This window comes from Xiphias gladius, chromosome 1 (assembly GCF_016859285.1).
Source record: "Xiphias gladius isolate SHS-SW01 ecotype Sanya breed wild chromosome 1, ASM1685928v1, whole genome shotgun sequence".
Lineage (NCBI taxonomy): Eukaryota > Metazoa > Chordata > Actinopteri > Istiophoriformes > Xiphiidae > Xiphias > Xiphias gladius.
The window spans coordinates 29,217,906-29,244,109 of NC_053400.1; the positions used below are offsets into that span (position 1 = coordinate 29,217,906).

General features: G+C 39.8%; 1 protein-coding gene across 1 annotated transcript in view; it reads right to left on the reverse strand.

Annotated features, from left to right (window-relative positions):
- Positions 1-718: 718 nt before the first annotated feature.
- The window catches only part of luzp2 (leucine zipper protein 2), a 203,837-nt gene continuing 178,351 nt past the window's right edge, over positions 719-26,204 (reverse strand). Inside the window, exons 7-12 of the mRNA XM_040127445.1 lie at positions 23,333-23,395; positions 19,242-19,316; positions 18,312-18,479; positions 9,621-9,725; positions 6,831-6,905; positions 719-894 (exon numbers count right to left, since the gene is read on the reverse strand). Coding sequence (XP_039983379.1) covers positions 787-894; positions 6,831-6,905; positions 9,621-9,725; positions 18,312-18,479; positions 19,242-19,316; positions 23,333-23,395 — 594 coding nt within the window. The 3' untranslated portion in view covers positions 719-786. The remainder of the gene's footprint in view (positions 895-6,830; positions 6,906-9,620; positions 9,726-18,311; positions 18,480-19,241; positions 19,317-23,332; positions 23,396-26,204) is intronic.

A 26,204-nucleotide genomic window follows, 5' to 3' on the forward strand; every position in this document is an offset into this window, starting at 1 on the left:
AAAATTACAGTTTATTGAAAGGACACAGAAAGGTCAGATAACACAGATACATGTAGCTAAGAGTTACTACTCAGTGCATGGCACATTCTCAGGGAGACGACCCATTGTGAGTCTTTGGCTCTTTGCCTCTGGAGTGTTAAAGGCAGAAAGAGTGCTGAAATATTAAACGTTGAACAGTTGGCCAGCCAACTTGAGCCTCTATACTTCAAAATGTGGAGGGAGTAAATTAACCTTGCTACGGTGAGTGACAAACAATATTCTAAGTTGGGTGGTAGTAGTAGTAGTAGTAATAGGAGTGTATTTTTTTTATTTTTTTTAATTTTATTTTATTTTATTTTTTTGGTCGATTGATTTATACTTATCACAGGATACAGTGTCACACACTCACCAGTGCAAAGGGATTTTTCTAGAAAGATCACACATTTAGAAAGCAGTGTCCTCACTTAGAATAAAACTCAGATAAGTAAACAACAAATGAACAATCATAAAACAGGTTACCAGTGCCAGTGCTACCTTTTCAAAAAGAACTTCTAGAATGCATGCCATTTTACTATGGAGGTTTTTCAGATGACAGTTTCAAAATTTGACAATTCCAGTGTCTCAGCTTTTGCAAACAATGCAGATATGCGGTATGTGCAGCTGTATGTGTGTGAGTGTTTAAAAATGCGTGTCTTTGCGTGTGTGTGTGTGTGTGTGTGTGTGTGTGAGAGTGCGTAAGAGTGTGCTCTTTCGAAAGATCCCTCAGGCAATGCAGGAGCTCTGCATTTTGGATGGTGTGCCGTCCGCTCAGTTGTATTTCTGTGGCTTTGTCTTTTTGCTGCTGCCTCCCTCTGCCTCCTCGCTGCCGTCTGAGAGCTTTGTGCTGAATTTTCCAGTCTGCGCTTGGCTCCTTTGCTGTTAGGTTCAGAAGACAAAGATTCTTAATGAGCAAGACTTACACCATAATATGCCACAGTTGACGTGGTGGTCTGTAATCTGGGCAGGAAATACTCCTTAATATCTGTGGGATACAAAGAAAAACCTATTTTTGTTATTTAAAGATAATAGTGATGCAATTATTGCACTGCAATTATTATTGATTCCTCTCTCAGTCCGGATTCTCACCACACGACTTCCGTTTCAGTTGATGCAGCCAAATCAAGGCGCGGCCTTTGAAAGACTGACCGCTATTGGGCTGAACCCTCTCATCCTCCCCAAACAGGATGACTGGAAAAGTGAATATAGTGTCCCTGCCAGTTTGCTCCTCCCTAGTTGGACAGATCCCATAGCTAATAAGAGCATTAGGGCAATACACGTTAGTTCTAAGCGGAAATTTCTAAGTCGCGCAGAAAATTGCCCTAAAACAGTTTATACAAATTTAAAAGTTTCCTGCGGAGTTATCTTGTAAACAAAAGTTTGCATTCATTGTATTCTACCAAAGCATAATGTGTGTATTCCTGAGGTCTAACAGACACACAGAGGACATTTTCTTCCCTATCCAAACATTTGCGAAGTCGATTGCAATGTTTTAAATCCTGTATTGTTTACCTCCATCGCACCCAGCAGCAGGATGTGGATGTAAACACTTGCTGGCCCTTGCGCATGCGCTTTATTGAATGTAAACACTGCCCCGAGCCACTACAGAGGTGAAAACTCCTTAGGGCTCAATGACTGCTGAGGTTACAGTAGGAGTAGTTGTTGCACACAATTTGTAAAGTTTAAAGAGCAACGTAAAACCCAGTTTTTGCTTAAACATGCACCTTTACGCCTTTGCCTTTGGAAGAAGGCAAATAAATACTGATGTGATGTATGTTACAAGCGTGATTATAAAATAAAAAGACAGAACATGTAATTTACTCAAAAAAGTGGATTTAAATGACTCTTACTCCTAAATTGTAATGGATAATACAGCCTCGTCAATCTGTTATAATGTACCGGGTTTTGAAAATGCTGACTTTAGGGGGGGTAGCGCTCATGGACTGTGACACAGTCCAGCTGGTTTTCATTCTAGCTATAGAGAAAATGAGTTACACTTAAGGATGAATCCAGTTAACTACCTGGTGAGATGGAAAACCAGCAGCTCTCAGGGTTGTGAAGACACACACTGACAGGGGTCTGTTTACAGGTCAGTGGCACATCGAAACACACTGCATTTTAAGAGAGCGTGTCTCTTTGGGGGATGTGTGTTCCCATCTTATCCTGCTGTTCTCACAAATAAAATTATTGGGCTCTCATGTATGTCGTTAAAAGAATGCAGTCCTCTTTGGTAGTTTGAATAATCTGAATCATTTTTGGCAACGACATGTTTAAGCACAGGCACTAGAAACCAATTCTCCCGGGCAAAGCATCTGTTTTGTGTGTACCATTGTCACTTTGGAGAATGCCGGAAGGCTTGCTGGCTGCTCGCAAATTACCGAGCTACACATCACGCTGCACGGCAGTGGGTTACAGTGCTGTCATCTGGCTTCAAGCAAAGCGAATAAAAAGAGGCATCATGCACCTCTACCCTTTATCCCATCACTTTCAGGCGAGCACAGCAGTAAACTCTGAATCTGACCGTAGGATGTGGACGTCACGTAATAATAAAATACAGAGAAGTACGTCGTTGACTTGAGTAGGTACAGAAGTGATTCAGGGACTGAGACTTGCTACTCAAAAACTCAATTTCTCACTTAATGCACTCTTGTGGCTTCTTGGCAACCTCAGTAGCAGCCCACTCTGATGTGGGTTTGAGATTTTGCTTTTATTTTTTAAATTAATTTTTTAAATTTTTTTTGGAAAAACTTGAAACAGCTTTGTCAGTAGCGCCACGACCAATGTCTGCAGTCAAGGTGATTTAAAGCAAATGTACAATCTACAGTATCTGACAAACAAAACAACTTATGTGCTGCTTTATATGACAACATCCAATTTTGACTTTATTTCGGTTCATGTTGTCATGTTTTTCATGGCACGGTTCATGGCATGGTTAGAAAGAAAACTTTATAAATACCATTTTTGTGGTACTATAGACAATTTTTGTTGTGCACTCTCATCCTATGGTTAAAAAAAAAAAAAAAGTTAAAAGGAAGGAACCCACTTCCCTGCCCAATTTTATTATGGGTGTCAGTGAATATGTGGGTGCACGCCAACTAGCTAATTAACTGACTGTGCCACAGCAGCGGATAGTGTGCTTTTATTTCTTGGAATATGTCATCTACTAAACCAAATGCCACCTATGCACAGTTAGGGCCATAGGTATTTGGACAGTGACACGATTTTCCTAATTTTGACTGTGCCACCACCACAGTGGATTTGAAAACGAAGCCATCAAGATGTGACTGAAGTGAGGACTTTCAGCTTTAATTCAAGGGGTTTAAGAAAAATATCGCATTAACCGTTTAATGGGATTACAGCCATTTTTAGACATAGTTGCTCATTTTCAAAGGCTCAGAAGTAATTGGACAAACTAACATAAGGATTTATTTTAATACTTGGAAAAAAATGCTTTGCAGTCAATGAACACCTGAAGTCTGAAACCCATGGACATCACCAAATGCTGAGTTTCCTCCCTCGAGATGCTTTGCCAGGCCTTTACTGCAGCTGCCTTCAGTTGCTGTTTGTTTGTGGGTCTTCCTGCCTTCAGTTCTGCCTTCATTAAGTGAAACTCATGCTCAGTTTGGTTGAGGTCAGGTCACTGACTCGACCATTGAAGAACATGCAATTTATTTGCCTTGAGAAGCTCTCTGGTTGCTTTGGCGGTATGTTATGGGTCATTACCCATCTGTTCTGTGAAGTATTGTCCTATCAGTTTTGCAGCCTTTGGCTGAATCTGAGCAGACAGTACAGCCCTATAGACTTCAGAATTCATCCTGCTACTTCTATCAGCAGTCACATCATCAATAAACACCAGTGACACAGTTCCATTGGCAGCCATACATGCCCATGCAATAACACTGCCTCCTGACAGATGATGTTTTATGCTTTGGATCATGAGCCGTTCCTTTCCTTGCCAGAAAATGAGGGACAATGTATAAAAATGGCTGTAATTCCTAAACGGTTAATGTGATATTTTTGTTAAACCCCTTGAAGTAAAGCTGAAAATTCACACTTCAAACACATCTTGATGGCTTCATTTCAAATCAATTGTGGTGATGTACAGAGGAAATGTTATGTACCTAACTGTATATGAAACATGTTTTTTCTTTTCTTTTTAATAATTGGTGATTTCAAACAACTGCATATCTGACTCAGTTGATTTTTTATTTTTTATTTTTTAGCTTTTCCTCACATTCGCCCTTTGTGAGTTTTACGTTCCAGCTGCTGTTTCGCTTCCACTTGCACCTTTTTCTTTAATGAATTCAGGAATGTCAGAGAGAAACAATACTGATGCCACTGTGCTTCAGAGATATGCTCTGTTGTCAGGGTTTGCTGAAGTGTTATGAAGTTATATTTTTGACTTCAGACGAAACAGAAAAAAACTTGTAACTCTTGTAACTGTCGAAGAATCTTAATGATGGACTCTCAGGTAGCAGCCGAATAAATGCTACGCGGGTTAGATTGCACAGTGTGGCTTTAAAGCTTACACAGTATATTAACCAGGCTGAGACAGTGTTATTTTCCTCTATGCTGCTGACAGTACGTGTTGGCGTTGGTCTGTCAGGCTCTCGATGTTCAGCCCACGTCGATGAGAGCCTCTTTGTCCGATCAGTCTGCCATAGGAGACTGAGCGAACAGATGAGTGCTTATCATACAATACGTCTCTACGCTAAAAAGTGCAGATGTTGCTCGGATTTCCCTTAAACCTTTCTTTGTGTTGTACAAAAACACAGCAAGTGCAGGGCCACGAGAATAGCCTTCTCTTCCAAAAACATCTGAACACAGGGGGAGATGCCACTCAGGTTCCCGGTCTCACAAATCGAACATGAGAACAGATAATGGAGGCACAGTAGTGACAGGAATAGGGACCACTTTAATGCAGACGGACCCACAGGGACCAGAATCCAAATCATTACTAATCATTTTGTTTACTACACCATGAATAGCAAGTGCTGTGCATGTGGGATACCAGCAGACAGCGGGAAAAGAGAGTCGATTGAAGATTCATTGCTGCAGCACAATGTGAAAATTTCCCAATTAATGAGATTAAAAAAAAAAAAAAAAACAACAACACTGAAAACACGTCTGAAAAGTCATCGGCCCAACTGAGACGTTACAAGGCATCTCTTGCTACTGATCCTAAAAGGAAACTGTAATATTTTTAAAAAAAGACTGGAACATCAAAGAAATCATCTTTTAGAATGTACATTGTTCGCTGACACAGATTTCATGCAGCTTGTGTTGATACAGAACAGCACAAAATGCCTCTGGGAAACTCCTTTTGCCTTCATTAACATGTAACATATTATGTGGAACTATTTCACGACATCATTTCAAAAACAGACTACCATTATTTTGTTCTGCTTTGAATCAGTGACACAGTCCACTGTTGAATTACACAAAAACAAAAGCGATCGTCAGACTCTCTCACTGAATATCTCACTGGGCAAAAACACACATAGGCAAAGTCAAATCTGCCCATTTGCTGAGATCTCTTTTGAAATATTCTTGTGCAAATAGTCTGTGTGTCTAAAAATGGATCGCTGCCACTTGGAATGCAAGACAGTCGCTCCGTTACACAGTAGTGCACTGTATTGAAATGAGATGCATTGTTTTGCTGTACCATCTGCCACCGCCAAACAGGTGTGACTCAATTCAATCATACGATGAGGGAGGCACTTATGCATAGGCTGTGGCATGGCAGTGAATACTGCACACCATAGGTGACAGTGGCATCGAGTGAATATTGGGTTTCGCCTGATCGGTTTCCTGACGTGATGTAGGCGTTGTGTGTCTTTTCCCCGCGCTGTATCGTTTGCTGAGCTTTATTTTTACTTCTTTGTGTCGTATTTTGTTGCAGGGTTGAATCATTTTGTTTGGTTATTAGATGTAGCCTCTCTATCTCCAAAGTCTTTTAAAGCAGACTTGTCATGCTGCTGCTGTTTTGCAACATTTTGATCCTTACACTGTTGTGTAATGCAGTAATTTCTCTTCATAGCTCCAACAGCCTGAAAATTGCTATAAACTACTACGGGGGAGCTACTTAGAGGATGAGGCTGATGATTTTCTTTTGTTTTCTGTATCTCAACAAATCAACTGAAAAGGCAAATTTTCATGTAAAGGACCAAAACCAATAAAATACCTAATCCTACTATTTCCCCTGTGTAGCCCAAGGCTAATATTGCAGGTGCAACAGAGCCAAAAAGGTCCAAAAACGAAAACATCCGTTAGCCAGTGACTTGCACTGGATGACATGTTTCTTCATTACCATAAACATGGGGCAGTGTATTTCATTCGGAGTCCTGGATACACGTCATCAATAGTGCTGCAAATGCTCAGCAGTGCACCAAATTAATTGGCGGCAGAAAACAGTCCCCAACAAATGCATGATATACTCCTGTTTGCGTAAGGTTTCCTAAAAACCACAGTGCCCAGCTGGTTTGGAAAATCACCGAGCCTTTTAAAAAAAATCGAAACCACCTATTTGTGACCCGAAGATTTTACATCCTCGGTATGGACAAATGGGCCTGTGTCACGGACAGGGTAGGAAAATCATAAAGCACTGAGAGACAGACTAACAGATGGTTTCATTTGTAATTTTCATTGGATTTGCTGATGCTAAGAAAAACACCAGTCGTATCTTCTAAGACTGTTCCCCCAATTAACCGACTGGTTATTTCTCATTGGGCCAAAGAAGAACAAGAATTCACTGGAGCGACGAGTGAAGTGTCTGCATCCGTTGTCATTTCCATATAAATTCAAGTGATGCTCACCTGCTGCGGGTCTGGTAGCTTTTTACTTTCCGGAGCCGCCGACTCCGTCTGATTCTGGAAGCAGTCGCCCCCAGTCTATAGGAGCAGAGGGGAAAGTATCTCAGTGCAGTCAAGAGAGCACATGCTGGGAACCCGCGTCAACTTCCCAGCTGTGTGTGTCCAAAGACAACACCAGATGAATAGACCCGTATCAGTGACATGAATATGCCCTTTTAATTTTAACATAAAAGTCGCGGGGCATTTCATTTACTACCTCTACAACCATAAAATCATCCGATTAACTTTCTCATTCTATTTCTGACATTAATTAACAACAAAATTAATAATGGAACGATTGGTATTTGTTCGAGCGAGTTACGAAAGCAAAAATGCCTGACGTTTTGTTGCTTCTCGTGAAGATCTGCTGCTTTTCTCTCTTTTCTTTTACAGCACCATGTCAAATTTGAACACCCTTGGGTTTTCGACTGTTGGTCAGAAAAAAAAAAAAACAAGCCAATTTCAAGGCGTCACCTTGTGCTCTCAGAACTTGAGATTTTTCAGCATTTTTATAGACATTTTATAGACTAAATAATTAATCATGAAATAATCACCACTTAAAATAATCATTGCCTGCAGCCCTGCAGGATGTGTTTTTCTTTCACAGAATTTTAGGTATGGCTACAAGCAGTGTCAGTCACTCCCCTGCTGTGATAAACTTGAAGCCATTTTGTACCCATGGTAATAATTTTGCTTTCATGTAACACTGCAGCAGATTGTTAGGGCCGAAACATAGCTTCAAAACATTGTCGCTGCAAAGTCCGTGAATTACTCCTCTCTAATCTTACTGGATCAATTGTGAATTACTTGTTTGGAGCATTTGGATGCGTCTGACCACACGTGGGACAAGTGACGAACGCAGGAGGCCTCACATCGCTGTGAGACGATCTCAAGCCCAGTGCGTTTAATATGAAATACAGTGTACCTTAATATATAAGTTAGGTATGAGCTTTGTCTGTGAAAAACAAATCACTGGTGAGATTGAAGTGGACCTGTCACATTTCATTTTCAAAGCGCACACTGCAAGCTATACACACTCGTACAAACTGTCTCTCTTCATTTCCTCCCACCCTACAGGGAGAAGAGGACAGGGGGAGATGTGGCGGTGTTCACAAGCAAACACAATACCTGAGTCGCTCTTTCAAATATGTCTCCTTTTATCTGTATCAGAACGTTTCTCCTTCTTGCTGCAGGATTTTCACAAGCCTGCCAAATAATTATATAATCAATTATGGGACACCAGTCAACACTTTTTTGGCACAATTTCATTAAGGAACGATCTCTTTGACATATTTTCCACAGAGGGTAATTTCCTCTTTGGGTAGCATCCCTCTGTACTGCCCCTGTCTCCAGTCGTCTATCAACTTATATCTGTAATAGTTCTTGATAGTCACTTGTCAAAAATCCTTAACGGATCCCGTGCGCTTCACCTGTTTTCGTCAGATCTTCTTGGTCTTGACAAGGTTTCGAGATGCTCGTGCGGAGCCTCCTTGAGAGCCGACTGCTCGCACTTGCCTGAATCTTAGAGAAGCAAGTCCGTGACTATAAGGTACCAAAGTCCTTCAGAAAAAAACAAAGTCTTAACAGTAGAGGTCAGTTACTGTCTCTCACTTTCCTCCGCTCAGTAACTGCTTTCAAAAAGTCAGCGAGGCACTCCACTCCCTCAAATGTTCCAAAGAAGCTCCTCACCGTAAAACTATGTTTGCACTGGGCGCGTGCCGCTGTGATTGAAATCCTCTCCGAAGTGAGTGTTAACATGCAAATTCTACCTTCGCTTCAACTACAGCACTCCATGCAGTTGCAGTTAAAATGCTCTAGTGGAATTACCGTTGGTGAGATTTAAGGCTGAGATAAACACATATTTTCATTATTGATGGATCTGTCGGGTTGTTTTTGTTTTCGGGTTGTGTGTCCGTCCCGTTCTAATGACTGCGATATCTCAGGAACACCTCGAGGCAGTTTCTTCAAATTTGGCACAGACGTTCACTGGGACTCAAGGATGAGCTGAATAGAATTTGGTGGCCCAAAGGTTAAAGGTCAGGGTCACTGTGACCTCACAAAACATGTAGGTTTAAATCTTTGAATTTTCGGAGCAGGAAGCAGTGATTGCTTATCCCACCTCCTTTGAGAAACTAATTTCAAGGAAGGGATTATCAGAATAGCTGCAGATTTATTTTTCTGTCAATCAACTGATCAATTAATAAACAAGTCCTTTTACCACTACTTGTTACCATAATCTGTCAATGTTTGACATGCCAGAAATCACTGGACTACACATCAATCATGTTAGTTTTATAGAGGTAATAGGAGAGTTCGTTTTCACATTACCTCTTTTGTCTGACCAACAGTCTAAACCTCAAAAACAGTCACCCAAAAATAATATTTTGCATTTTGTTAGATAAACGACTTGATTATTAAACTTTATGTGGACTGATCTACCTGTTTTAGCACCAGTGAGATTGGAATCCCTTGGTAATTTGCAATAACAACTCATTCAACAAAACTTTAACAAAGCTGTTAAAGTTGAACTGAGTAAAAAACTATCAACTAAAGAATGTATCATCAAGCTGAAACTTGTTGTGGTTCTTGCTTAAAGTTTTTTCAGTTATCGACCCTCGTGAAGACACTTGGAATAATAGTGGCTTGTTTGATTTCTGATGAGGGACAGCATGAATTCGGTGAACAGATGAACCACAGGGATACGGGCCCTCAGGTCACAAAGGCTATTACAATTTAATTACTCTAAGGGCTCACCTTTTCCATCTGGCACTCTTTAACTGTGCCGCTCTCTCTCCTCATTACTCCGATATTCATGGGTGATTTACTGGCTGTGACAATTCTCTGAACTCTAGAGATATCCTGTAGAAAAAAAGAGAACATTTCAAATTGGGGTTAAAAACAAAATGTGTAAATGGGTTGTTGATGCAGCAGTAGCTCTGGGGTTCTTGAAAAGTAAAAAGTTCTGATTCAGAGGTTCGTTACTGTTTATTTTATACTTGTTCATTTAAACTAATTCAGCTTATTTATTTGTAGTAAATAAATTATGCTTGGAATGACTATTTCATGACAGGAAGCAGGAAGGGCAAAAGAAATGGAGTGTTACAAACTAAAAAGAGAATTATTGAAATACTAAGGCTTGGAGGTGAACCTAATAATATTAAACCATCACATATCCAGTACTAAGATCAAAAACGTTTGTACTATTAATATTTCTGCACAAATAGTGTTTCGATTTGAACTATTGCAGTTCAAAGCCCCAGACTCCAAATTCGCACCACCACACCAGCTGATTCTAAACTGTGGTTTACCAAGAAGGTCTAAAATAAGCAAAACAGTTCTCATCTAATACTAACCAATACATTATCCATTATTCTATCCATGTATGTTTTGTCATATTTACATAAAAGTCTACAGTTATGCTAGTGGCTCTATGAGGCTGAACTTACACACAAGCAGCTCTCTTAGCTACATGCTAAACGGCTCACAAGAACAATACTGATGTTAAGCAGGTACAATGGTTACCATGTTCACCATCTTAGTTTACCGTTCTGACATGCCCCACATTTGCTCACAGCACTATACACAAAGTGCAGCTGAAGCCGATGGGAGAGTCATTAGGTTATCAGGTAATTGGTCATAAACCAAAATAATGGACAAAGTGGATTTTTCTTGACGTGACTCCAAAGTCAGCTTATTAATTTGTCTTGTCACCTGTGTTTTGAGTCAGTGATATTGGCCATATTGGGCATTAACCTTTCCAATATGGGGGAAACTGGAAATATCAAGTGTCCTTTTAGTTGCCACTAAGGGAATGTATTGTACATGAACGTTGTGTCTAGTTAGCCTGGTATTAAAAGCAAAAAGCAACTAGATCCCCATCCTCTTCGTTTAGTGTTGTTCTGGTCTGATTTTGTTATGAAATAAAATGCAAATGTACAGTTGTCTGCAAACTGACTGGGAGGTCCCAGATGTCGGACCATAAAACCAGCATGCGATTATCTTTAAAAACCCACACAGATCAGCTTTGGGATTTTCTAATGTGAGAGCTGCATCTGATTGACTGTTGTTTCGGTGAAGTAACCCACTGCAAAAAACAGTAAAAAACCAATGTCGAAATAGTGGGAGAAAAACGAGATGGACAGTCAGAGATGAAAAGGTTTCTCTCTGGAGGTAGAAGATCTATATCACTACCACCTGAAATGATGTCCGAATGAGAGAGGTTGATGTACTGGTATAAGAAATTCCCTATGCTAGAGGCCAAAAAGTAGTAAATAAAACCTATAGCTTTAATGACAGTTGCATGGCAGGCTTTGGTCAACTTTTTTCAATCACATAGTAGACATTATTCTAATATGGATGACTAATGGTATGGCTATACCTAGCCAAACTAGAAACTCACCATTCTTCTCAGGAAAGTGGCTGCTGTCCTCAAAGAGCCTGGATTATAAAAAGCTTAACGTTTTTCATTGACTCCATAAACTCTTAACGTGGTTTAAAATCAAATTCATAGCCTGCATAATATTTCTGACCTATGGCGGGAACATTTCCGTGTCATTGTTTCAAAACGTGACTTCAACAGAAATGGCCATGGTAAACGGGGTCATGGCTGTATAAACCTTTTTTAATTAGTGTATATTATAAATGTATACAGTAGCAGATTAACCCAGTTCCTACTGCTGTGCTGTCATCGTATAGTTGGGACTATTTTTTTGGAGCTCTCGGTAGTCATGTAAATAGGCATCATTGTCGCTTAGACACACTAATAAGCCGCTGGCTCCCTTGACAAATTTTGGTCTGTAATTTTTATTTCCCAATTAACATTTGATAGAAATGTTTCAACATGTGGCATCAACAGGTCTGATGTGCAAAAAAGTTGGTGGATATTCTTTGCCCGCAGACTCCCTGACAGTTTTTAAAATCAGCTTTCTCTAAACTAATTCGAATGTGGTGGAGAATGTTTTCTGCTAATTGCCTCAGTACAACAAGTGCCTTCTGCTTGACCCTCTTGCATAGGAAATGTTGACATTGTTTAGGGCCAGCTCAAGTTTGACGGGGTACAAACTACTCACTACTCCAGCGACAGGTCATCGAAAAGTCGGCTACTTGGAACAATCTGTACAAGCTAACTGTACTGCTGATCTATAGGCGTGTGGCTCACCTAGGCATTGGGACAAAAATGCAAGAATAGAAAGGCCAACCTGTCAATTGCCAGGTATCCTGAAATATCTCGACATTTACAAGCAGAGCAGAAAATGTACATCTTCATACATCTTCATCTTTCAGACAATTACTTATTTATTTATTTATTTATTTTTTTGATTTTCATATCATACATGGACTTTAAAAAAAATATATATATATATTACTAGGTGCCTATTATTTGGACAGCCTATTTTAACACTTTCTAGACACCATAAACTGGAGATGACTGAACAGTAAAACACAAGTGCAGTAGTGGAAGAAGTACTCAGATTCAAGAGACACTACCACTACAACAATGTAGAAGTACTCTATTACAAGTGTAAATCCTACATTCAAAATCCCACTCAAGGGTATAAGTATAATCAGCATAATTAACCTTTTGATACTCTTTGTATCCAAAGTTAGAGGACTTGTTCTGGAGAAAGACGGCTCCTGTGACTGACCTATTACTCTGACATTATTAGGTTGTTAATACAGATGCATCTATGTTATAGCAACATTTTACTGTTGTAGCTGCTCAAATTGGAGCTGGTTTTAACTACTTTATGTACAGTTAGCTAGTTTAGTCCAATGATTCCCACTTAAAGGGTCACAAGATAAAGTCTGAGGGGTTGTTTGATGATTAATGGGAGGGGAAAGAAGAAAAAACAAAGCTCTGGCCTTCAACAATTATTTCATGAAACCATGTGAGAAGTTTAGAGGGAGAATCTCTTTTTTGTGGAACCACTAACAACTCATAGACATCTGAAAGCCAGCCAGACACTGCTTTTTTACTAAGGTGTCAGAAGCCAAAAGGTTTGGGAACCACTGATTTACTATATGACAGTAGACTGCGTTTTAAAAGCTTATAATATATTGCTGTACTTAAAATCTTAATCTGAAAAATAACTAGTAACTACAGCTGTCAGATAAATGAAATATCGTGGAGTAAAAGTGTAAGGTAGCATGAAATGGAAACACTAAAAGTACAAATACCTAAAATTTGTACTTAAGAAGAGTACTTGGTTACATTCAACCACTGCACAAAAGTAATAAAGGAAATTATGCTTGGATTAGATACGGTATCTTTTTCTGCTGTCTACCACATATTGTCCAGTAAGCACCAAACAGTAAACAAATAACTGATTTTTGTTTTTTTCCCCTGCAGATATTTCTCCAAAGGTAATTCTGTCTGCTGCAGCCAGGCTTCTGCACAAGGGTAGAGTATAGTACTTTCCTTAACTGGGTCAAAAGCGGTCTCTTGTGAGAGTAAAGCAAGCTGGTTGCAAGATGAACACAAGTAATCTTAACCTGTCACTGTCAAAGCCCATTCTTACTTTGTCAGCTGAGGCAACATCTTTTTAGGCAGGTTCAGTGGAATTGGCTTTACTTGTGGAAGTGGCAGCTTTTGGGCGAACATTTCATGCATTATTTCCTAACTTGACAGTATCCGTCAGAATCAAGAGAATTTTACAGTACGGCAATGAAAGAAGGGAGGCATTTAAAATGCTGTTTTGTCTCCATAAGGGCAGTGAATTTCCAGCAGAAAGTTGATAAAGTGCTTAGACTGGGAACATTAATTATCAGGGAATGTTATGTTTAATTGTGGACTACATTTACACAGAAAATGTGACAAAATAATTAAGATAATGGGTTTCTCTTCTTAACATACACATTTTTTTTTCTTATTTGAAAACCTGCATGGCACTTGTAACTGACAGACTGTGAAAGTTTAATATCTAAGAAGAATCAAATAAAAAAGAGCTTCATTAGAAACCATTACTTAAATGGACGTCTTGGTGAGGTTTGTCACATTTGTTGCATGAAGAAACTGCGATTCTGTCATTCAAAGTCAGCTGATAAATATCTTCAAGCTACTGTTTTTTGCTCTGTCAACCACCTACTCTCGCCTCCTTGCGTAGCATAGATGAATTCCCTGTCGATTTATGTAGACAAGGAAACAATCATAAAAGTAAATAGTAAGTGCTCAGAGCAGGGCAATGAAATGCTTGATTTCACCTCCGGCACAGTGCTCCGAGCATCTAAGACATCATCTCCCATTACTTTGATGAAAATTGCATGCTATTGGACCACAAGAACCGGCTCTCTCCCCGAGACTGTTAAATATGAAGCAACTTCCACTCCAATCTTGCTGATCTCTGCATCCTCGCACTAATGAATCTTTCACTAGCGAGAAGAGTGTGTGTTTGTGAGAGGGAGCGAGATGGGCAAGGTCCACGAGAGTCTCATCTGTGGCGTCTACCAGAGCTTAAGGCCCATTATGTTCACTTAAACGAGGAGCGTGAATCTCAAAGTGGTGTCAGTGAGTGCTTGAACAAACATCCCTGCACTTACCCGCCTTGGAATTAAAAAGACAAACAAAAAAAACAAAAAAAAACACAACAGCAGATTGTAGTCCAAGTGTGCTCCTGAAACTCAAATGTATTATATGTTTTATCAGCCTTCGAGTGGATAAATGCTTGCTCCATATATTAAAAGCTTTGGAGATTTAATTTTTCTTTCTGCATTGGTGGTAGTGCTATTATACCCGGCTATGTGTAAAATAATTGCCTTTAGATCACCAACAGTAATTAGCATGAGATTAGCCATGCATTTTCAGAAATATTAGCATTTCTAACTAAATGCAGTCGGCTACAATTCACTCATACTAATATGTCAGGTTCAAAACCACGCAACAGACACTAAGATAAAGGATGTAGTAACACTACTGAGCTCTATCATGCTGTTAATGAGCATAATGAGGAACATCACGTGCTCACCAAAGAGCTAAGTTCTTGACCGTTGCCTCTCTGTCAGTGGACTGTTACCCAACGTCTCTGTGGGCTGTGGGCTATTTGGCTCTTTTATGCACAGTAATTGCGTGTTGCTTATTTATTTATTTTACTACTTAATGTGAGATCATTTTGGCAGTGATTTAAATGAGATTTGACCCACCTCCACATCCACAGTCAGGGGGGGACAGATGGAGCACGCCAGTAATCTTTACAGTGAAGGTGCGCTGAGATTTATCAGACAGCCCGTCAAAGTGTACGGCGCCTACAGGAGATAATGGAGCTAGCAACTGCTCACAAGTGGAGTGCTGCTATTTGTATGCTAATGAAGTGGGAAGTAATAACTTCATTATCATAAAAAAAAAAAAAAAAAAAATCAACCCACACATATCTCGAGTTTCCTTCACTTGTCTCTTCTTTTGCGAGATGCTTATTTTGCACGTGCTTGCATTTATTTGGCTCACAGTATTGCAAAGAAGATGACAGAGAAATAAACACTCATTATAACGGGATCGCCCTGTTTTGCTGCAAACACCAACAAGAGCTTAAATGTGGACAGAAAGTGTCAGTTATAGAAAATTGTTTTGTATGATGCCACAGCAGAGGGACCGTGGTGAGACTGGTGGAGATGGTCGTACTGAAGCATGATAATAAAGAAGTATTTAAGTATGGGGGGGGGGTAAGTGGCATGTCAAATGTCTTAGGCGCCCACGATACAGATGCAGAGTAAATTGCGACTGCTTTGAGGAGAGGGAAGCCTCCAGAAGACAAAATTCTTCACCCAGGATCATGTCAGATAAGGCACAGCGGTGCTGTGGCCGACTTGATGATTTCGAACTGACTGCAGCGACTGCTTTTTCTGAAATCAGAACTAACACAATCTCTGATTGAGGTTGACATGAATGCTAGGTGGACGGAAAAAATAACCGTAGGTACTATGAACTATATTTTCAAGAATCAACAGTGATCACACTTCCACATTCTGCTGCATTTCTGCATTTTGTATTTTTTCAAGTATATAGAGGAACAGGATTACTAGTAGAAATGCTGTTTTACACACGACGGTATTGCTTTTTTAATAAACAAAAATGTATAGACCAGGTAAAATGTTGACACTTGACATTAGTTGTAAAATGTCAAAGTGATTCACTAGCAAAGCGAGGCTATATCTGCACTGAAGGCATTATCCTGTTTTTACAATGAATCCTTTTGGGTAGTCTTTTTTTTTTTAGAAACTCTTAAAATGGATTAAATTCTGAGCCCTTAGTTGAATCTACTGTGACCTTGACTTTGAGAGGCTCCAAACAAAGGCAGTGTCACAATGAATTAATAATTACACAGAGAACAAATTGAAGTCCAACATAACAAAACTTCATTAATTCCCTAAAGTAATTGGGATTTACCTCCAAAGCTACAGTGCCATAGACTATAAGGACTGACATATATTACGTTGACTGCTGCTTGATTGAGACATGATATTATTCTGAACAACCTCTGGAATCGTGTTTGCCCAACTGTTATATTTGGTAGTAATTATTTCCTGGGCTATTTTTCTCTGGAGAAGTGATACTCGGCGCATCAGACTGACAAATGGCCACTTGAAAAGGAGGTAATAATCGGCTAACACTTAAATTCATATCGCAGACAGTACATTATGTGCGCTCTGATGTGCGGTGAGGTGAATATTTTGGCACTGGGTTATATTCCGTAATGTCACCAAGCTGGAAGTTACAGTGTGAAATGAATTTCAATTCCAAAGTGTTTACACAGGGAGGTGAGATAAAAGAAGAAACAGCAGCCTGCTTTATCTTATCTGCAAAGTCGATTTAAATTATACTCCACCATTACAGATGCAAATCCTGAATCCAACTTGCTTTCCATTTTCAATTCACAAAACAAACTTATCGTATTTTCATCCTAAGACATTGTAACGGCAATATTTAAACTGGTGTCACTAACAACCAAATTGACCAGATAGTGTGAGGCAAACTCAGCGCTACAGGCCTTTTCTTTGCAAACACTTCGACATGTCAGGGCAGGAAAACCACAGGTGTAATTAATGAGATTAATAAGGGCCTCATTCTGTGTAGCTCTATCTGTTCCAGGGCACTTCTGTTTTGCATGCTGGCTCTTTGACATGGCCTACGGATACACTTAAATGGAATAGAGCCATTGTTAATGGTATTAATTACACCTGAGGTTCTCCTGCTATGACAAGTCAAAATGTCTGCTTTGGAAAAGGCCCATTGGTCATGCTTCCGATGATATCAAAGGTGGGTAGAAATGCATTTTGCATTCAGCGTGCATTGTTAATTCAAGGTCACAGTGATTGAAGCTGCAGTGGACAAAGATAAATGTCCCAACAGTGCACTCAGTCATGAATACCACAATGACATGAAACTAAATGTGTAGCTCAGATGTTTGTTGTTCTTTTTTTTCCTAATTGCAGCTGCAGTAACTGTTCACTGCTAGCATTATTACTCAGGTAAGTGTTGTTAGTTCAACTAAAATTGTAGCAGTGAAGGATAAAATGTAGTTTGAGACTTTAAAACAGTTGCACGTGCCAGAGAGTGTAGACCTGAGAGTAACGCAAGTTGACAGGTTAGGATGAAGTTGTAGACGTCTGAGCTCCTGGTTAAAAACCAATCTGCACTATAGCTGTTTTTGCTTCCGTAATGTGTCATCGGGACAGATTTCATACCCATAGCCATACAAATCCACAGTGATAAATCAGTGTAGACTCAACCATTATACTTGCTTTCAAAAAAGTAAATCTTTTAAAGGTGTTTGGTGTTTACAGAAATATTAGGTTTTTGCTCATTTCAACTTCAAAATGAATAAAAAGATTACAAAAAACAAACAAACCTAAGTATCACAATGAAATAAGCAGAGGGCATGGTAAAAAGAAAAGCTGAGCTGTTGTTTACAAGTGTTCTAATGGCTTAGAAATGCAGCCCAACGGTCTTCTGATTATGAAAAAAAAAAAAGATTAGATAATGAAAAAGCCTGCGACCGCTTGATTAATTTATTTACTGAAGCTAATTGTTTCATTGGCCTTATGTAAGAGGTTACAAGAGAGAGAACCCCCCCCACTTCTAATGCATACATGTGCTGTTAAAGTAGAGATGTTCTGTGAGACTGTTGAAACCACAGGAAATGAGAATTTAAGCATTTTGAAAGCATTTTCAAGGTATTTACAAGGCTCATTTTCTCCAGGATGAACAATAGAAACTCTTCACATTGTATAAATGCTTGTCTTTGACATCAATGCAGAGCACATACTGACGTCTTAGAGTGCGTCATACTAGGACATACAAGGACTGCAGGACATCGTCTACAGTGGATGTATGGTAGACTGAGCGCTTCACTCGCCCGACTCATTAGATGTAACAAAGGTTGGATTTTAACAACACCCAGGCCTTCTTTTGGATAAACACCGAATCTGATGCAAGTGCGACGAATACTGAATTACCTTGGCATGTGGCTGCTGAAAGGTGACTCTGGAGCTGTTGATGAGTGATGAGTATCTGAACAAGTGGGTGGGGGAGGTGGGAAATCTGTGACTGCTGCTGGGCTGGTTGTGCAGGACAGCTGAGAAGCAGATGTGAACTGTGTCCTTCAGAGCCTTCAGCTGGGACTCCTGTCCCCAAACAAGATAACACACACAACAAGATTTCTGAGTCCCTCCATCCCTCCTTCCATCTACATGAGAAATTTACTTGAGCATGGGAGTCCAGTAAAGTGACTTTAGACCAGCTGGGAGGCAGTCGTTAGGCAAGACATGAAGTGGAACTCACCAGAGGAATAAAGGAGGAATGTTCAAAAGATCATTTACCTTTAGTCAATAATAACGACAGGCGGGATGATTGGTTTAATTATTTTACAACAGCTTTTGATGTCAATACTCCTGAGCTGAACACCAGAGCTACCTGTTTTCCTAATCAGTGATTTTCTCCTCATGCATTTTTAACTCATCTACATTGCCCCCAGTCACAGTGTGTCCAATAACAGCATATTAAAAAAATGTATACCTCTAAATTAAAGCTGCATGCGGTGAACCTGCTGAAGCTAAACATTTTGGAAATACATTCTCAGTAATGACAATTTTCTCATTTTGGGATTTTTTTTTTCTTTAAACATTTGCTCTTAACCTCTATACTCAAAACTCCGCTCTCTAAAACAGGGATTTTACATATACATATACTTTAGTCATTAAATAATTTAGAGGCCATTTCTCTATTCAGTGTTTGGCATTGCACGGTTTAAATGGGTCAGATGAGAGAGACAAGATTAGCTTAAAGTTAAACAGCCTACAGTACAAATAAAGAAATGTTATGAAAGTAAATCATTGGGAAAAAAATACAATCATTCAATTTTCTGGTGATTTTTCTCTGTTATTCACCTTATCCAGTGCAGTCTTCTCCAGTTCCTCCTTGGCTATGGTTAACTTGTGCTCCAAGTCCATTAGCTGCTGCCCCTGCAAAAAAGACATGACTTTTGAATCAGCTGATCCTCTTTTGTTCTGTGCAAACAACGCATTTCTCCATCCCCACCTCATCTCCACAGCGCTGTCAAAAGCACACATCTATAGCACAAGGACCAAGGCTCGTCTTTATTATTTTGCTGATCATCACTTTTGTCCTGAATATTTAAAATCTGTATTATGACATCTGTATTATCAATGTGTATGACGCAGTCATTGATCGAGGGCTAAACCTCATATACATGACATGCTTTTAAACTCCATGCATAAAACTCCATGATCACTGCTGCATTAGTATGATTTAATTTTCAGTTTGATTTTACTTCTAAAATTCTTCGGTGAGTATTACCTGTGGTCTATTTCATGGAACACAGAAAAGTGCAGAATCCAGAGGCTATATGTAATCAGATGAGCATAAGTTCATTCAAAGCCATTGAACCAACGTTGGGGAAAAAAAAAACACAGAAACAGAAGAAAGTTTTAATCTTGGCAGTTATAAGAACATACCATCTGAAACCATCAAACTCCTTAATGAGCATCATTGCCAGAGTTTAATTCCTGAACACAAAAGGCCTTTTTCAGTAAATGAGCCAATATAATTCCATATGAGGATCGACAGAGCTCCCTCTCAGGAGTCCTTTATTATTGATAAATTCCTCATCAAGAAGAAAAGAAAACTTCTAGCGGGATAATCTGCAGACAGTCTGTGTAAAACCTGCCTTGGTGATGGACTTTAAACCATGAACTTTTATTGTACTTCTCCTACTGGCCTGTCAAATTGATAAACTGCTTGGGCTTACATTCTGAGACACCCAAGGTCAGCTAACCCAAAAACTGGCGACAACAATCTCTGCAAAAAAAGTTCATGAAATTTCAGAGATGGATGATGAGGCTGTTTTTGGTTAGTTTTATAGACTTATGTATGGCGGCCCTGAGGTTTAAAACACAACAGAATGTCACAAATTGGACAAAACCCGAGTCAATTCAGTGTTTATTCAGTGTATGTGTTAAGTTGGGTTGCTGCTAGATTTGATCAGCAGGAAGGAAGGTCTAAACTACACTGCTGGTTGTTGGTTGTTTCGCTGTCAGGCACCTGACGGCAACCAATCACAACAGCCAATCACAGTAGCACAGAGTAAAGAGCGCCCCTCCGGCCGATCCAAGCTAGCACCAACCCACCTTAACACATCAGCTGAATAAACTAGGTTCTGTCCAGTCACAAAGAAGAAGTGTTGTTCCACCCTTTCGGTAACCTGAAATAATGTTGTGTCGTGAAATCTCGTGGTAGTTTTGTGAAATGTTGTTGTGTTTTGACCCTCAGGGGCACTGTACTTATGGGGTACCTCAGTGACATTTGTGACAAAGCGGGGGACACTGTGCAGGTTCGCCAATTTTGACTCATTTTAATCTCGATTTCTACCACTCAACGGGACAGACAGCTGAAACGATTTGTAAGTTTTCCCTGACAGATGGGTCATGCAGTGAAAGTCAAGGACAGGGCAACATTCACCACTATGGGTTTTTCAAAAAGCCAAAGAATCATCTCTTTCTTCCAGAAGATGTTTTTTCATTTACAGGGAGTGTGGGACAAAGTCTTTTGTAGCTGCCGGGCTACGCTCGAGAGACAATCCAAAGATTATAAAGTTTGAGAAACAGTATTTTAATGATGTACACAGTGGCTTGTGTATAATCTCTTTGTGGCAATTTGCAAATTAAAGACATAAGTATTCACTGATAGAGATTTGAATTATTTTCAACATAAATGATTCTGAAGTGTACTGATAAAAAAAGACTGTTGTAACAGTCCAATTTAAAAAGACTGGCGACATATTAGATATTTGCCATTAAATTACAGGCAGCGGATATTGTAATATCATGTTACAATTGGACATAGGAATCCTTCAGAACACTGATACAAGATGCTGCATTTCTAGCAGCACTCAACATTTCTCCATATGTTTATGTTTCAGAGGAAACACTGCAAAACAACACCAAATGCTGAGTTTAGGAAAGTGTTGAGTACTGAATAATCATGACTCCAGGCTGGATTGGCTCACAAGCACACAGCAAAAAAAAATGCAGCCTTTTCTTAGTTTGTCTTCTAAAGGATCTAAAGACTGTGTGTTTGTATGTAGCATTACAGTAGAGAGCCATTACTGCAATTTCCTCCGGGGGTTAATAAAGTACTCTGTCTATCCGTCCATCCATCCATCTGTTACAAAGAGCTTCATCAGTGCATAGTCCTCTCAAGGACTGCCAGCGTACGGCCACTGACCCAGAAATGCTGACTTTCAGCGTTAGTGCCTCCAGGTCTAAGTCTCCATGTTTCTGTGCTGAGTCCATTATAGAGGTGTGGGGTCAGTGGGGTACTAGCCACTCTGCTAGACAAGTCATGTAACTACGACAAGCTGTCATTTTTCTTTTCTGTTTGTTTCTAAGCTGGAGGAGAAACAGCTCTAGGGGTAAATTTAAAAGTGGACTGATGGAGAGAAGAAGATGTGAAGGCTTGAATACGGCTCCTCTGCCAAAAATATTGTCTCACAGGGAAATGAAGGGAGGGAACCGTCAGTTCCTGTCAAATTTTTAATCTTATGGCTGAGCAAGTGAGGGGGAACCTGCCTCTCTGTAGTGTTTACAGTTTAGTACTGGGACTGCAAGGTTTGGATTCATAGAGTTGGGTCCATTTTTTTTTTATGTTGTCCTTAAAATCTGAGGGCTATTAATGAAAAATTCTCCACTGAAGATACTGGCTTCATTTCTGGTTCTCTAGGTGCAGTATGCCATCATTTTGGGAATCTGCATTATTGCATTTTGTCAAAACAGTTGCCTTTTCTGTTTTTATCGTTTCACAAGTCTTTTTCTTTCATGACCATACCTGTCAGTTCTAAGAAAGACTGACTGGTTCCAAAGATAAAATAATTAGTTTTAGAAGGTTTCTTCATTTTGTTTGGTCTCCTGTCTTGTGAGCTTATTGTTTTTTCGTGTCCTGTGACATTCTTCTGCAGAATGTCCTTTGATATGGTACAACAGCCATCATAACCAATTCAGCTGCCTCCTGGTCAAGTTACCTTGACTGACATCCCCCCTGTGAGGCTGATGACATTTCCGTAACTTGAGTGACTCTTGTCTATTTCCCGCTCCCTTGTCCCCCGCTGGGCTTTTGATCACAGCATATGGGGAATACAGATGAGTTTTCAGGAATAGCTATGGGGGGGGTCCAGGGACATGATGCATTTCCCTATGACCTTTTCATCAGAGAAAAAGCAGACTGTTATCTCTCAAAGATGACTGTTTTTACAAGACAAAAGAGTATGATCAAATTCGCTTTATCCTTCTGCAACTGCAAATCTCAAAAACCATAATGTTTTAAATGTCGACGTGAAATGTTTAGTGACACTGAGGAATAACGTTGTTTTGGGTGATTGACTGATGCAATTTAGAGACAATGATTTACGAGCAGTGACAACAAGCAATCAAGTCAATGCAACCATCATCCGCAGGCTAGAAATAGAAGAAGGGACAGGGCATCTAGGGACAATATATTAAGGCATTGGAATAGGAACATAAAATTCAGGGTAATGTTATATTCATTTATTTCTGACAGAGCATCAGGAATGATGGGTCTGAAGGATCAAAACATACATTTAAGAACTGGTATCACAGGTCATTGTGGCACAGATGTCGACTGACATTTCAACACTGCAAACAAGGCCTGAAAGGTCAGCCCATGTATCAGTAAATGCCAATAAATATTCCGTGAGCACTGGGATCTAAGAACATTTAGTCCTTGCAATACAAGGGCCAGACATCAGGATTTAGCACAATGTGGACTCAGCGCTGGCCAGTGGATTTTGTAGACTGCTGCCTTGCTGGAAGGGACTTTGTAATTGCAGACTGATTTAATTGGAGTACCTTGTGTGATGGGATCATCGTTTCAAGGTGGTCTGAAGTACCTGTTTACTCCTGGTCTGGAGCTACCATAAAGCCACCCCCCTTCAGTTTGTGCTTACCTTAAAAATTAAATCCTTTTTCCCGTACCGTAGTTCTTTCAGTTGAGCCTGGATTTTTTTGGACTGCAAGGGGAAGATAAGGAAATAAGTGTTAGCTTATTCAAATAGTGAAATTGGTTTTAGATCATGTTGCAGTATTCTGCCAGCTGCGGCAGAAGACTCCTTTGTGAGTGTTCTCTGGCCAAGGCTCTGGCGTAAAGGAAGACCCTACAGAGGGAGAAAATATCAAATCTCCCCTTCACTGAACTGCATAGTCCACACAATGATGCACTCATGCACTGGCCTCTTGCCCATTGTCTAAACCTGAATTCTCACTCCCACCAAACACATTACCACCACCATCACCACACACACGCAGGTTACAGCGGGCTCTCGCCTGTCGTTGGTAAGCAGTACACACACACACACACACACACACACACACACACACACACACACACACACACACACACACACACACACACAAACAGAGCAGTTCTGTTTTTTGCCGCCCCCAAACGTACACAGTGACCAGCTCTGCCTGACATTCACTCTGCTGCTCCACATAAGTGGGCGCATGGAACACAGAGGCTGTCTCCTAGACAGCTTGATACACGGCCATCCTTAAAGCTGCTCATGATGTGAGCAAGAACACCGGAAGCCTCCTCGTGGGACTCAGCAGCCCTTCAGAGGCTTTCTCGCTGTGTCCTCGGGGGGACCACGAGATGTTTTCATAGAGTTTTTATATTGTGGGTATTATGAAGCCTTGTATCTGTGCTTAATTAGTATGCAAAATAAAACTGCCTGACTCAACTTGAACCCTTCTTTCCATCTATCAGCCTATGTCTTTTCTCAGTCTATCTATATCTTTTTGGTCAACTTTATCTTTATCGCCTTCTCTGCTTCTATCTGCAAGTGCGTTTTTATGCTTTGTTTTTTGTGCATTTTCAATTTGCACATAAAAAAATATTTTATACTAAAAAAACAAAATGTGACAAAGTGCCATGAAGTTTGGACTATCTATATATCTCTTTCCATCTGTCTGAATAACTCTATAAACCTCTCTTTCTATCTGTCTATGTCTATCTCTACTTTATTGACACAGCCAGTAAAAATGTGACAAGGTCTAATCTTTCACCAAAGCCCACTGAACACGATGCTGTGGGACAAATTCACTTCAGAGGGTTTTGTGTCCTTGACGAGCACCTGTGCCTTTCTTTTATTTATTTATATTTTTAGATGAGATTCTTTATCTTGTTATTCCTTTTTCCCAGGGTGCTTCAATGTCCCAAGACACCCATCTCTGTCTTGTTTAAATGGATTCAGAAATTGCATCCTAGGGCTCCTCATAAAAAACTGTAAGGTTAAATAAAAGCAGAACTAACTTTGAAACTCCAACTCACTCTAACATATTTGATTTGAGATCATTATGTTTTTATTTTCCATGGCCAAGGTCATAAAATGAAATGTTAAATTGATTTTACTTGTATCAGTTAAGTGCAGCTTTTGAGATACTCTCTTAATAGAATGACTAATAATCAGGCTACAGAGTCATATGCTGCAGAGTGTTAACTTATAAATGCAAATATCTGAATATCTAAATGCGCTGAGCTCCCAGAATTGCCAAAGCATTGGTCTGTTATCTACTCAGAATAAATCATGTGAGCTGTCTTCTCGGCCCAGGAGAATCACAGCAGCATCTCTCTCTTGTTGATCCTGATGGTTCAAATCCTGCAAGGGTGGGACCTGCATTTCAAACAGTTACAAACTAAGCCAAATACAGTGACACAGTGTTTTATAAGCTTGGTGTAGTTTAAAGGCTCTCTCGACCCTTTCCAAAATATTCAAGAAATGTATCACTGAGAGTCCTCGTCCTTGTGAGAATGATGACAAAACTCTTAGTTTCAAGCTGTCCCGAGGACAGACATGTTGATGTGTGCGTAAGTATGTCTTTGACACTTTTTAATATTAATGACAAAATCAGAAAAATAGAGGATGCTGCAGTCTGCCAGATTCTGGATGGATTTGGTCTTTTGGGATTATAATATATTTGGGACGCTGCTTTTGTGATTCATTCGCTCTTTTTTAGTGTCACCTGAACCTACTCTGCTAATTTACTAGTGACAATATTGTGTATTTATATTTTATTTTGTGTTCATGAAAAACTTATCTTTAACGTATATTTTGTCCACTGGGGGATGGCGCAACAATCCTTACATACAAAATGGACATATTTATTACCTTATAAAGTAGAAATGGCATTTATGTTAGCAAACAGTTCCCTGCTTAATATCAAGCAGAGCAACCTGAACATTGATTTTCTGCAATGCTTGTGTCCAACTGACAAAAGTCCTATACTCTTTCTTCTTTTAGCTCTTTAGCTATTCTTTTGTTATGGTCTGCACCAACTCCTGCAAAAAATCTCTCTCTTCAGCTGCTAAATGCTCCACTATGTCCATCAGCTAGGCGTTAACATTGTCTGTATGTCTTCGGGTGCTGGGCAGGAAGCGTACAATTGGTTTATCAGAGGTGCAATCCGCTGCCTGCTTCGGCAGGAAACAACCATGATGAGAGCCGTCAAGTTGTGTGCTGTAGAACCAAAGCAATGAGCTTAAGGAGGCTAAAAACGCTCCATAGCGCTGAGGGGAACTGCAAAGTTTTTTTGTTTTTTTTTATATAAATTGATGAGGCATTTTGATTCCTAACCAGATTATGTATCACTTTAGTCATCCATTAGTCATTGTTAGATAATGCAAATCACCCACGCTAGAACTGACTTTTTCTTCTATCTGACAGCATCCAAATGATGTTCAATCTACTTAAGCTTTAAATGTATGCTAAATTCCTTCATAACAATCTATATAAAGTGGATCTAAATGTCTGAGACCACTAA